The 13,770-nt window shown below is 42.8% G+C and overlaps 1 protein-coding gene across 50 annotated transcripts in view; it reads right to left on the reverse strand.

Annotated features, from left to right (window-relative positions):
- UBAP2L (ubiquitin associated protein 2 like) overlaps positions 1 to 13,770 on the reverse strand; it is a 57,713-nt gene that overhangs the window by 20,433 nt on the left and 23,510 nt on the right. For 35 of the 50 annotated variants that reach the window (XM_073994749.1, XM_065545340.1, XM_065545334.1 and 32 more), the window contains exons 9-13: positions 10,316 to 10,368; positions 8,589 to 8,674; positions 5,209 to 5,380; positions 2,037 to 2,235; positions 104 to 381 (exon numbers count right to left, since the gene is read on the reverse strand). In XM_073994749.1, coding sequence (XP_073850850.1) covers positions 104 to 381; positions 2,037 to 2,235; positions 5,209 to 5,380; positions 8,589 to 8,674; positions 10,316 to 10,368 — 788 coding nt within the window. Of the gene's footprint in view, positions 1 to 103; positions 382 to 2,036; positions 2,236 to 5,208; positions 5,381 to 8,588; positions 8,675 to 10,083; positions 10,182 to 10,315; positions 10,369 to 12,820; positions 12,896 to 13,770 lie in introns of all 50 variants that reach the window. The other 15 variants (XR_012414407.1, XR_012414406.1, XM_073994710.1 and 12 more) reach the window with 2 other exon arrangements.

A 13,770-nucleotide genomic window follows, 5' to 3' on the forward strand; every position in this document is an offset into this window, starting at 1 on the left:
AAAAAAACCTTTCCCTTTAAATTTCTAAACTTACCTTTTAATCTCAATTTCCAAGCCCCACACCCCTTGCCATAAGATGTTATCTACCTAAAAGTTTAAGTACCTTAGAAGTCAAGGAGGCTTTTTTCTTCTGCTGTTTCAGTTTCTGCTGAGCTGGCTGAGGGCTAGAGGACTGGTTGTCTGAAGATCCAGGCGACATCTGTGGAGCCGACGTGGATTTGCTTGGCAGAGGAGAAGACGGAGGTGGAGGTGCAGCTGTGGAGGTAGCCACTGCAGGTGACTTCTCCTGAAGGAACACCTCCATCATGGTTGAAGACGGGGTAAAAGCCTGGCGCTTTGTAAAGGGGCTGTGCACTGTTGAATCACTTGGGTTCTTCAAATCTGCAAGAGGAAACCCAGAATATGAAGCCAGAGATGCTGATGAATCTCAAGGAAATGCTATTATCCTGCACTAGCACCATGAATGAGGACTGTAAAAATCAGAAACTCATATAAGCAGGCCCTCTTTCGGGGCTTAATCTCATTTCTATAGGTGACAATCACTGGATTACATTTTTTTTTTTTTTTTGAGATGGAGTCTCGCTCTGTCACCCAGGCTGGAATGCAATATGCAATGGCGCAATCTCAGCTCACTGCAACATCCACCTCCTGGGTTCAAGCGATTCTCTTGCCTCAGAGTAGCTGGGACTACAGGTGCGTGCCACCACGCCTGGCTAATTTTTGTGTTTTTGGTAGACACGGGATTTCATCACGTTGGCCAGGCTGGTCTCAAACTCCTGACCTCAAGTGATCCATCCGCCTCGGCTTCTCAAAGTGCTGGGATTACAGGCATGAGCCGCCGCACCTGGCCTACATCCATCCTTAAATAAAGCCTAATTAAATCAACACCATTACCCAGCCTGTGTAAGAAAGGAATGCACAAATTGTCCAAGTTTAAAGTACCGCAAGTTCTCATTTAACATCATCCATAGGTGCTTGGAAACTGGCTTTAAGCAAAAACAATGCATGGCACATCTTTGAATAACAGTTTCCTTCAACATGATTTCATTATAATGTTGATGAGGGAAAAAAAAAAAATGGCCAGGCGCAGTGGCTCGTGCCTGCAATCCCATCACTGTGGGAGGCCAAGACCAGCAGATTGTTTGAGCCCAAGAGTTCGACACACACCTGGGCAACATGGTGAAAACCCATCTCCAGAAAAAATAAAAAATTAGCCAGGCACGGTGGTACAAGCCTGAGGTCCCAGCTACTCAGGAGGCTCAAGTGGGAGGACTGCTTGAGCCCAGGAAGATGAGGCTGCAGTGAGCCAAGATAGTGCCACTGTACTCCGGTCTGGATGACAGAACGAGACCTTGTCTTATGTTTCGCAAAAAGTCGCAGTTTCCAAGAACCTATCAATGACATTAAGTGAAGACTTACTGTATAAAATCTTAAGATGGCGAAGTCTATGAACCTAAAGGCAATATGTTATTTTCAAACACTGAAGATAAATCTAAGGAGAATAATAATTAAAACCCCAATCAACAGAAGACTGCAAGTATGTATATGGTTAAAATTTTTTTTTTTTTTTTTGAGAAAAGCTAGCTACACACTAGCTCTGCAGCCCAGGCTAATGTACAGTGGTGCAAACACAGCTCACTGCAACCTCAACCTCCTGGGCTCAGGCAATTCTCCTGCCTCAGCCTCCCTAGGAGCTGGGATCACAGGTGCACACCACCACGCTCATTTAATTGAAAACGATTTTTCCTAGGCTCAGGCTGTCCTCCCACTTCAGCCTCCCAAAGTGCTAAGATTACAGGTGTAAGCTACCATGCCCAGCCTCTAAATCTGATGAGAAATATATAGCCTCAAATTTTATTATTCCCCAACTTTCTGAATTCAGCTTATTTGATTAGGGGAAATACATGTAGGAAGGTAATCAACTAGCTTCCCCTTTTCTTCACTTCAGGACACATTCTCCACCCCCTCCCCCTGCTAGCCTCTTGACAGTAATGCTCCAATGCTTTAAAGATTCAAGTCACTTTCCATCTTCTCACCATACTGCACCAGTGATGGGGATTGTGTCGTTGAGCCCATGTCCCAAGAGGAGGTGGTGGTGCTTCCAGACTGAGAATGCTGAGCTGCCAACTGAGCCAGGGCTTGGGCAGTCTTGAATTGCTCCAAGAACTGGGAGCCCGTAGTACTGCCGCCTTTAGCTTCACCGACATCACCAAATCCTTTCCCTAACATGCTCACCTGTAGATCAATAAAGAGATGAGAGAAACCTACAGCCAGTAACCTTGTTCAGCTAATCATAAAGACACTTATCCAGACAGAGCGCCAGTATAGATCAAGCAAGTAAAGAATACTGTCACACTGGGTATACAGCGTAGTCCACTAGAGTATAGGACCTAGAGTCAGACTGTCTTAGATTGAAATCCTGGCTATGTAAGCTTGGAAAAATTATTTTTTAATCTCTCTTTGCCTCACTTTCCTCATCTGGAAATAGGAATAAAAGTAAAGCTGTATGAGGATTAAATTAAAGCACTTAATACATGCATGGCACATAGTCATCACTCAAAAAAGAGAGCCATTAAAACTTTATATAAGTTTTATATCATCATTACTTCCTTCTTCCTGCTTCTCAGGGATAAAATTCTGCTGACTGGAGAATTTTTTTTTTTTTGAGACGGAGTCTCACTCTGTTGCCCAGGCTGGAGAGAAGTGGCGCTATCTCAGCTCACTGCAAGCTCCGCCTCCTGGGTTCACGCCATTCTCCTGCCTCAGCCTCCCGAGTAGCTGAGACTACAGGCACTGGCCACCACACCCAGCTAATTTTTTGTATTTTTAGTAGAGACAGGGTTTCACTGTGTTAGCCAGGATGGTCTCCATCTCCTGACCTCGTGATCCACCCGCCTCGGCCTCCCAAAGTGCTGGGATTATAGGCGTGAGCCACCGCACCCGGCCGAAAATTTTTAAATCAACCAATACAATTAACATAAATGTAATGTAAGATTTTTTTTTTTTTTTTTTTTTGTTGAGACAGAGTCTCCCTGTGTCGCCCAGACTGGAGTGCAGTGGCCGGATCTCAGCTCACTGCAAGCTCCGCCTCCCGGGTTCACGCCATTCTCCTGCCTCAGCCTCCTGAGTAGCTGGGACTACAGGCGTCCGCCACCTCGCCCGGCTAGTTTTTGTATTTTTTAGTAGAGACGGGGTTTCACCGTGTTAGCCAGGATGGTCTCGATCTCCTGACCTTGTGATCCGCCCGTCTCGGCCTCCCAAAGTGCTGGGATTACAGGCTTGAGCCACCGTGCCCGGCCGTAATGTAAGATTTTACTTTAGCCATTAAGGTCCTTGCCCTTCTCATTAAAAAAACTCAAAAGAAACAACAACTAAGTGGAGCCTCATCTCGATGCTGCTAATAACTAGCACAGAGGCAAAAAGGAAAAGTTAAAGGGCATCCCAACTTCTACACTAGACAATCAAGTAACGAATCAGTATGATTTGATTGTTTTCTCCATGTACATACAAGTTCTAAAGGGTAATCACTGCGCCGAATGCAGTGGCTCACACCTGTAATCCCAGCACTTTGGGAGGCTGAGGCGGGCGGATCACCTCAGGTCAGGAGTTTGAAACCAGCCTGACCAACATGGTGAAACCCTGTCTCTACTAAAAATACAAAATTAGCCGAGCGTGGTGGCGGGCGCCTGTAACCCCAGCTACTCAGGAGGCTGAGGCAGGAGAATTGCTTGAACCCAGGAGGCGGAGGTTGGGTGAGCCGAGATCGCACCATTGCACTCCAGCCTAGGCAACAAGAGTGAAACTCTGTCTCTAAATAAATAAATTAAAAAAATTTTTTTTAGAGAAAGGGTTTCATTCTGTCACCCAGGCTGGAGTACAGTGACGAGCTCATAGCTCACTATAGTCTTGAACTCCTAGTCTCAAGCAATCTTCCCACTTTAGCCTCCAGAGTAGCTGAGACTATAAGAGCGTGCCACTGTCCCCAGATGAAAATGTCTTTTTGATATCAAAAGTCTGATTTTGTTGTAAATTTTCACAATTCCAGACATTAAGAGGGCAATTAACAATTAAGAGACATAGATCACATAACCACATTTTCCAGTCATTTATCTTAAGGGTTGGTAGTTATTTCTTGATCTTCATTACACCTTCTTACAATCTTGGTGCTGTTTTCTTTCCTCTTTTTCTACTTAATCCCAACACTTCTCTCCATTTCCCTTCTCTCACCTCTTCTCACCTGTTACCTTTCAGATGTGGCAGGACATTGACCACCAAATTACTAAGTTAACACACACAAAAAACATTTTAAGACAACAGTTAAAAACTGACCGAGTTCTGAATTAGTAGCTAGCTTGGCAGTTTTCTAGTTAAACTAATTACTCTAACTGGAAAAATAAAATTATATGCACACACGGTCTGCTTACCTCTTACAACTTTAGTATCCCTCCATCAAAAAATAGACAGGAGAGAAAAAGAGAAAAAAAGAAAAAGCAGTACTTCTTAGGACTCACTGACTATGAGAAAACTGGTACTTGCAGCATCTATGTTTAGTTTAAATGATTCCTTTGATGTAGTTAATGACCTTGAATGTTTTAAATGCTCTGAGTCAACAAGTAATGTGCCATAAATGTTCTAAGTTATTCATAATACCACTACTGAAACCACACTTGTATAGCCACCTTTGGGGAGACAAAAAGGACTAGCACTTTTATCTCCACTTATGTAGAAATGGAGACACAGCTAGTAAGCGGCAGAAATGGGAAGACCATAGGTTTCTGGAGGCCTTGTCTACAAATATCTGGTTTAAGTAAATACAGAAGACAAATTCTGCCCCATCAAGAAATGGGGAATTGCTACAATCTCCCATCAGAGTTTAATGAGGGCTGCAAAAGGATTAAAATGAATCGACAAGTTTATGTCATTGATTTTCTCTCAAGAGTAATGGCAAATAGTATTCATTCAGCACAATGAGTAGTCAATAAATTATGTTAACTTATTCTTGTAAGTATACTCAGTCTGTCCAGAACTAAGTCCTCTCTTAGAGCTATCCCCTATTACCCAACTCAAACATCTCTACATCCAAGTCTGCTTAAGAAAACAAAGAGGATGCTCACCTACCAAAAACCTGACTATCTTTGGAAAGAACCACATATGTGTGTTAGGATTAGCAGGAAGGTTTGATTAGGACAAACCATGTTTCCTACTCACCATACTGTGATGAGAAAATGTGTTCCCTGAAGCAGGCTGTGATATGGCAGTCTGCTTCGAATTACTGAACACCAGAGGCTGGGCCAGAGAAGGAGCCTGAGACGGATCCAGATTAGATGAATCATTCTCCATTGTAGATGGTGTCTTCCCCAGCAGAACAGCAAGGTCAATTCTAGTGGGGAAGGGAAGGGATCTTGATGAATAATGACTGAACATGCTAACATTCCCCAACACTCAAATCAGATTAGATCAAAATGAAGCCACTTGCTAGGGCTTCTTCTAGCCCTTTTAGGGCTCAAACACAAAGCCTTGAAATGCTTAATTTCCCAAAATAACTGATGCATAAGAGCCACTATAGTATATAGCTGAATTCCACTGATGTTGCCAATAATAATGATTAATTTTTTAAGTTATTAATTTAATGAAATATCAAAAAAAATTTTTTTTTTTGAGACAGAGTCTCTCTCTGTCACCCAGGCTGGAGTGCAGGGGCTGGAGTGCAGTGGCACTCGGCTCACTGCAAGCTCTGCCTCCCAGGTTCACGCCATTCTTTGGCTCAGCCTGTAGCTGGGACTACAGACACCTGCCACCACGCCTGGCTAATTTTTTATTTTATTTTATTTTTAGTAGAGATGGGGGTTTTACTGCGTTAGCCAGGATGGTCTCAATCTCCTGACCTCGTGATCTGCCCACCTTGGCCTCCCAAAGTGCTGGATTACAGGTGTGAGCCACCACGCCTCGCCTCAAATGCTAGTTTTAATGTGGCAGCTCAATAACTGAGCCAAAACTTAGAAGTACTTATCCATGATTTTTTTTTTTTTTTTTTTTTTTTGAGACGGAGTCTCGCTCTGTCGCCCAGGCTGGGGTGCAGTGGCCGGATCTCAGCTCACTGCAAGCTCCGCCTCCCAGGTTTACGCCATTCTCCTACCTCAGCCTCCCGAGTAGCTGGGACTACAGGCGCCCGCCAACCCGCCCGGCTAGTTTTTTTGCATTTTTTAGTAGAGACGGGGTTTCACCGTGTTAGCGAGGATGGTCTCGATCTCCTGACCTCGTGATCCGCCCGTCTCGGCCTCCCAAAGTGCTGGGATTACAGGCTTGAGCCACCGCGCCCGGCCTTATCCATGATTTTTATACCGAATACCTGTCATTACCAATTCCTAAAATAGAAAATCATATACCAGAACACTGGAATATTCAAATGGCTTTAGAACAGGGCAAGTTTGGAAGATATTTTTTCCCGCAATTTTCATAAAATTTCAAAAGTTACCTGTGGTATAATATATACTTGAGCTTTGCCTTGTTCCCGGCACAGAGCTCCTAAAACATTTAGAACTTCCTAAGTGATAGTATCCTTTGTTATTCATAACACACTTCTTTCAACCATACCTGAATTTACGCTAATGAGGTAGCCCAGGGTGGGGCCCCAGATAGCTTCAGGATGAGGGCTGGTCACTAGAAAGACCAGATAAGGCTGGGCACGGTGGCTCACACCTGTAATCCCAGCACTTTGGGAGGCTGAGGCAGATGGATTAGTTGAAGTCGGGAGTTTCAGACTGGCCTGGCCAACATGGTAAAACCCTACTAAAAATACAAAAATTAGCCAGGCGTGGTGGTGGGTGCTTATTATCCCAGCTACTCAGGAGGCTGAGGCAGGAGAATCGCTTGAACCTGGGAGGCAAAGGTTGCAGTGAGCCAAGATTGTGCCACTGCACTCCAGCCTGGGCAACAGAGTGAGACTGTCTCAAAAAGAGAGACCAGGTAAGAGGGTTGGAACTTTCAGAAGCCCCTCCCAATCCCACCAAATTCCAGGGGTGTAGGGGAGGTGGCTATTAAGTCTAATCACCAATGGCCAATGATTTAATCAATCATGCCTAGGTAATAAAACTTGTAACAATAAGATTTGGAGAGCTTCAGGATACCTGCAGAAGTCAAGGAAGGTGTGTGTGCCCCACCCACACACCCATTCATACTTTGCCCTGTGCATTTCTTCCACTTGGCTGTTCCTGAGTTGTACCTTTACAATAAACCAGTAATGGGCCAGGTGCAGTGGCTCACACCTGTAATCCCAGCACTCTGGGAGGCAGAGGTGGGTGGATCACCAGAGGTCAGGCTGGCCAATATGGTGAAATGTCGCCTCTACTAAAAATGAAAAATTAGCTGGGCATAGTGGTACATGCCTGTAATCCCAGCTACTTGGGAGGCTGAGGCAGAAGAATGGCTTGAACCCAGGAGGTGAAGGTTGCAGTGAGCCAAGATCACGCCACTGCACTCCAGCCTGGGTGACAAAGCAAGACTCCATCTCAAAAACAAAACAGTAATGGCAAGTAAAACTCCTGAGTTCACAGTCATTCCAGTGAGTCATCAAACTTGCTAAGGGGGTGATGGGAACCTCCAAATTTGTAGCTGGCTGGCAGAACCTCTGAAGCTGAGGCAGTCTTGTGGAACTGAGCCTTCAACTTGTGCGGTCTGCACTAACTCTGGGTAATGTCAAACTGAATTTTTGAGCTATCAGGCCCAGGTCTAGAAAAAATCCAAGAAGTTTCCAGGGAACTAAAAATATTCCCTGAAGAGTGTATCTCCTACCACTGATCCCTAGAGATTCAAATTCTAAAATGTTTATTAGCTGGATCCTGCTGATCCAAAGGAAAAAAGCGACCATTATAGTCAGTGGGCTCAGAGAACAGGAGAAGAAACTACTGAACGGTTCTAAAAAATTCAGAAATAAATGAAAACATTTCCACTTTTGGCTCTTCTTTCCCTGACTTACTTCAAGACAAGTTATATACTCAATGCTGGTAATATGAAAGGCTGATCTTTGTAATTAAAGTGCTATTTGTGGGGAGAATCAACTTGAAAATTGTAACATATAAACTTCCATTCAGTAGATTAACTAGTACTAAGTTTTAGAAGTCTTTCCATCAACTGGCCGGGCACGGTGGCTCACGCCTGTAATCCCAGCCACTTTGGGAGGCAGAGGTGGGCAGATTACCTGAGGTCAGGAGTTCGAGACCAGCCTGGTCAACATGGTGAAACACCATCTCTACTAAAAATAGAAAAATTATACAGGCGTGGTGGCACATGCCTATAATCTCAGCTACTCGGGAGACTGAGGCGGGAGAATTGCTTGAGCCCAGGAGGCGGAGGTTGCAGTGAGCCGAGATCGTGCCACTGCACTCTAGACTGGCTGACAGAGTAAGACTCTATCTCAAAAAAAAAAAAAAAAAAAAGAAGAAGTCTCTCCATCAACTTAAGAGGAATGTAATGTAATTTGGTTATTATTATTACTGACACCATGGGAGTTTACAAAGGCCAGTGCCACTCCTCCTTACAGTTAGCAGATATGTTTAAAGAAATGGTAATAAATTTTACTGCACACTTGCCTCTGACCAGCAGTGATTGTCACATTCTCCGCAGGCAGAGGCACTGAAGACACGTTAGAGGCAGTGAAGATCTTGGTCTCAGAAAGCTGGAAAACAGAGGGATTAGTCACTCTTGGTGTCAAGGATGCTACAGTCAGAAACTTGGCATAGATAAGGGGAATTAAACATCAAGAAAAAGTGAAAGCCCTATAAAGAGAAAACTATCTACCCTGAGGAATCCTGAATGGATTGACTTTCAAGCCGTTCAATATATCCTCAATGGTTTTAGCCAAAGAAAGAGTAGAACCAAGGAACCCAGTAAAATATAGTGGAGTCACATGATCATATGCATACTGAGCTTACAGGGACGCTAGACATAAAAAAAAAAAAAGAAAAGAAAATCCCTCTATATTTTCCCATTACAGTTCCTAATTCCCACCTCTACCCAAAGCACACTTGTATTCTACTACTCCCTTCACAGCTCCACCCCTCCCAAAGAAAGATCATAACCAAGATGAAGAAATAAATAAAAGAAGTTCATTTTTGGCTTTTGAGCAGTAAGGGCCCAAGTACTGGTGAATTAAGGTTTTTTTCGAAGATCGTTTTAACTAGATGTTATTTTTACCTTAATATTTGACTTTGTGACATCTAGTCTTTCCACTATTAAGGCATTAAACTTAGGTAAGCAAACGTAGGGATTAACTTTTCCTACTATTCAAAAGTTGATTTGGGTTTCGGTTTTATTTCTTGATTAAAATCGCTAAAGCACAGAGAATCCACTCTCCCCTTAATACCCAACACCATGTATCATTCTCTGAAAGTTGCTTAAGCAGACAAGCCAAATCTCAGAAAGGAACATAATTTGCCCATTTTCACAAAGCAGTCTAGTTCGTTGATTATACAATAGAAAATAATCACCCTGTGATGCTGATGCCTCTGAAATTTAAAAAACCCAGAACTGGCAACCAAAACAGTCTTCACGTCATTTCCTCTTATCACAAAAGCTGTCTTGCCTAACTACGCGAAAGTATAGAAAAGTACACAGATTAAAAATGTTAAAACAAGAGTTTATCCACGATCAATGAAAACCATAATTCATGGCAAAAGCTTGACTGTGACCAGGAATCAGCAAAATTCTTACTCAGGTAGTATTCAAATGAATTCATAGAGCTTGTTTACGTGCCACCCATCTATGAGGTTTCCAAGTTGAGTCAAGCTGGCAGATAGCTTGACAGATATTTATCTCAATCACAATTATACAGTTGGGCTTCAAATAAATACAAGGGTTCCAGAGTCAACCAGATTACAAGTTTGAGGATTTGGTACCACAACACTAGCTTTGTATCCACTGCCAATCCATTACAGGACCTTAAAGGAAATACTTAAAAGCACCAAGTAGTCATGTACCACCAGCAGCTGTTACTCAATGCACTACCTGCCTAACTCCACTTCTGGTGCCCTACCCAACCACCAATCTCTTCCTGGGATAAATCCGACAATCAGATATTGGACTTACACAAGTGCACTTGCCCTTTCCATAGTGTGGTTCCACAGAGTCCTGTTCATGCCCAGTCTCCTTCATATAACATATGTGAAATGTTCTGGCTCAGAACACTATTTTGGATGTAAAAGTTTTGGGTCAGAATCTTAAGGGTGAATTTTGAGGGGTAGAAACATACCCATTTTCTATCCCTAAACAACACTTAGGGATAGAAGGCATTAGTGAGGAATGACCTGGGAATACCTACATCTTCATTCCAATCTTCAGTCCCCCACTCCTCTGTTGCAGTCCTCCACGCACCTGAGAATAAAGAAAAATACTGAAGTAACTTCACTATTAAACGCCAGTACAAAACATGTGTAGAAAACATCAACGTATTAATTTTTTTGGCTGCCAAAAGTATGACTAAAATTTAGTAATCAGAAGAAGGCCAGGCGCGGTGGCTCATGCCTGTAATCCCAGTACTCTGGAAGGCCGAGGTGGGTGGATCACTTGAGGTCGGGAGTTCCAGACCAGCCTGACCAACGTGGCGAAACCCTATTTATTTATTTATTTTTTTTGAGACAGTCTCGCTCTGTCGCCCCGGCTGGAGTGCAGTGGCGCGATCTCGGCTCACTACAAGCTCCGCCTCCCAGGTTTATGCCATTCTCCTGCCTCAGGCTCCTGAGTAGCTAGGACTACAGGCGCCCGCCACCACGCCCGGCTAATTTTTTGTATTTTTAGTAGAGATGAGGTTTCACCATGGTCTCGATCTCCTGACCTCGTGATCCGCCCACCTCGGCCTCCCAAAGTGCTGGGATTACAGGCGTGAGCCACCGCGCCCGGCCTGGCAAAACCCTATTTCTACTAAAAATACAAAAATTAGCCAGGCGTCGTGGCGCATGCCTGTAATTCCAGCTACTCAGGAGGCTGAGGCAGAAGAATGGCTTGAACCTAGGAGGTGGAGGTTGCAGTGAGCCGAGATCGCGCCATTGCACTCCAGCCTGGGCAACAAGAGTGAAACTCTGTCTTAAAACAAACAAACAAAAACAAAACAAAACAAAAAGAAATTCTTGGGCTTCAAAGATAGGGAAAGACTCTTTAGAAAGGCATACCTCAGAGTACCAGGGTTTTAACAAGATTATGATTTCACAGCTACTTTCAGTTTTTGTTATAAAGCAGGGATGGGGGTTGGGGGCGGCAGACAGACAACCACCTAATGCTCGAAGCAATATCTTTAAGGCCCTCAGGTCGATTTAGTGGTCAATTCAGTGAAATGGCAGCAACCAATTTAAACCATAACATGCAAACTACACCTCTTTATCTAGTATAAGACAAAAAAAACTGCAGGCAGTCTGAAGGATAGTAGCACTGATAGAGAAACACAAATGGTTATCACCTAATAGTGAAAGAGCAGTGAAGAAGGGTGGGTTTGAAACCCGAACTGAGGGCACTGAAAACTATCTGCTATGAGAATTGGATTAAAAATGCATACTCAGCAGAAGTCAAGTTTATAGATCTTATTGGTTTAACTATATAAGAAAAGCCCCATATAGAGCTGTTCTCTTCAAAAGATAATGAACAAGACTGAAAAATCAAGTATCAATGATATTGTCCTAACCCTACTCATACAGAACTTGAAATCTGACCTGCTGTGGTCATGGCACAGACAATCGGAGTATACACTCTCCTTGTGTTTGTTGGTAAACCAAAGCTGGGATACAGTTTCTACTGGAGAAATCCAAAAGCAATCAAGCCACCTTCCACGTTCCTTTTTTGTGCTTCATGTATACATGTACTTTCAGAAAGAAAAAATGCCCTTTCTTAAAAAATAAGGGTGAGAATTTCTTTGAGAACCGACTCTTCCCTTCAGCCAAAGGCACAGTAAAAACAAGAACCTGTCTAAAGAAGGGACAAGAGTACCCTTATTTTCTTGCTAGGGTAATATATATTAAATAACTCTTCAATCCTTCCCTCCTACTGGAAAAAGCTTGTAAGAATGAAAAGTCTCACATTCAGATACTGCGCCACTGAAGAGAAGTATTCTAACACCACATTAGAAGTATTCTAACACAAAACCCATCTAAAATTCTTCTAAACATTGAATAATGCAAAAATCTTATTTATTAAAGGAAAATACATTCATTGTAAAGACTTTCCCAGGAAAATATTTAAATTGCACCAGGGAAATCCCAAACCACTTAATAATGACAATATTCGCGAAACCAAAGTCCAATATCAGTACAGACAAGTTACAAATCAGATTATTTTCTCCTCCTTCATTGATATCACACTTTCTTCTCAATGACATCCATCTTATCCTGGCTCGATGGAATCCAAGATGAGTTAGCACTTATACACAATCCTAGAGTTAGATGTGATCTAACAGGTTATCTAATCTAAGCTCTTGATGCAAGAATTTTTTTCTGCACACTGATGACTTCAACTGGGATGGAAAGGAGGAATGTAGATACCTAACTGATATGTTCCTATTCGGGATACACGGTCATGGCTGAGGAAGAGAGATCTAAGGAAGCATTAAGGAACAGTAAAGATGGAAATGCTCTAAACAACAGACGAGGGTTTCCGTTCCATTAGCAGAAAGCAATCAGTGTAATTGTCAAATATTCATTAAGTGAACAGAAAGAAAAGTGGACACAGAAAAATGAGAGGAAAAGGCAGAAAGAGAAAAAGCAGAAAGATAGAAAAATGACCTATCCACAGATATTACAGCTCATAAAAATCTACAAAAATGTCCGGGGCAGTTAGGCACCTGGATGTATCATACCAGGAGCAGTCTCAAATTTTCGGGGATAATTTGACCCCTCAACCCCAATGAAATTAAGTCCTGAAACAAAAAAGAAAAGAAAAAACCAGTGAAATTTTGCTTGTAAATGAGAATGTCTGCCCAAATACATAATTCCCATTGTACCTGTGGATATTTTAAGGGTAGGTTTGGAATTTTTTTTTTTTTTAATTTAAAGGGGAAATTGAAGTTTGCTATCAGGAAAACACAAAAAGAAACTATGCATGAAGGTATGTTAATACCATGAAATTAACAATGGCCAGGTGTGGTGGCTCACACCTGTAATCACCAGCACTTTGGGAGGCCAAGGCAGGTGGATCACTTGAGGTCAGGAGTTTGAGACCAGCCTGTCCAACATGGTGAAACCCCATCTCTACTAAAAATACAAAAATTAGCCAGGCGTGGTGGCGTGCACCTGTAGTCCCAGCTACTCAGGAGGCTGAGACATGAGAACAGATTGAACTCGGGAGGCAGAGGCTGCAATGAGCCAAGATCGCACCACTGCACTCCAGCCTGAGTGACAGAACAAGACTGTCTCAAAAAAGAAAAACAGAAAAGAAAAAAAAAAATAAGAAATGAACAACAATGGGAATTCATGAAGCTATAATCAACACTTTCACACTAACAAGATGATAGTGGCATCACATTCAGCCACAAATCAGATTTCCAATTCCAGCCTTCCACATCTGCTTCCTTTTCTACTCAGTAGAAATTAACACACACACTTTACCCTTCCCTGTTTACCCAACCAGATCCTTACTGAAGACAGCTAAGGCTAAGGACTGGGACCCGATGCCTGAATTTCCATTCACAACTAAAAACAAACTTTTCAACTTCCGCCATCTTACCTGCCAAAGATAAAAAGCCAAATACCCAGGAATAAGCTAGAGCTCAAAAACAGTAACTTATTTGTTATA

Source organism: Macaca fascicularis, chromosome 1 (assembly GCF_037993035.2).
Source record: "Macaca fascicularis isolate 582-1 chromosome 1, T2T-MFA8v1.1".
In the NCBI taxonomy this organism is placed as follows: Eukaryota; Metazoa; Chordata; class Mammalia; order Primates; family Cercopithecidae; genus Macaca; species Macaca fascicularis.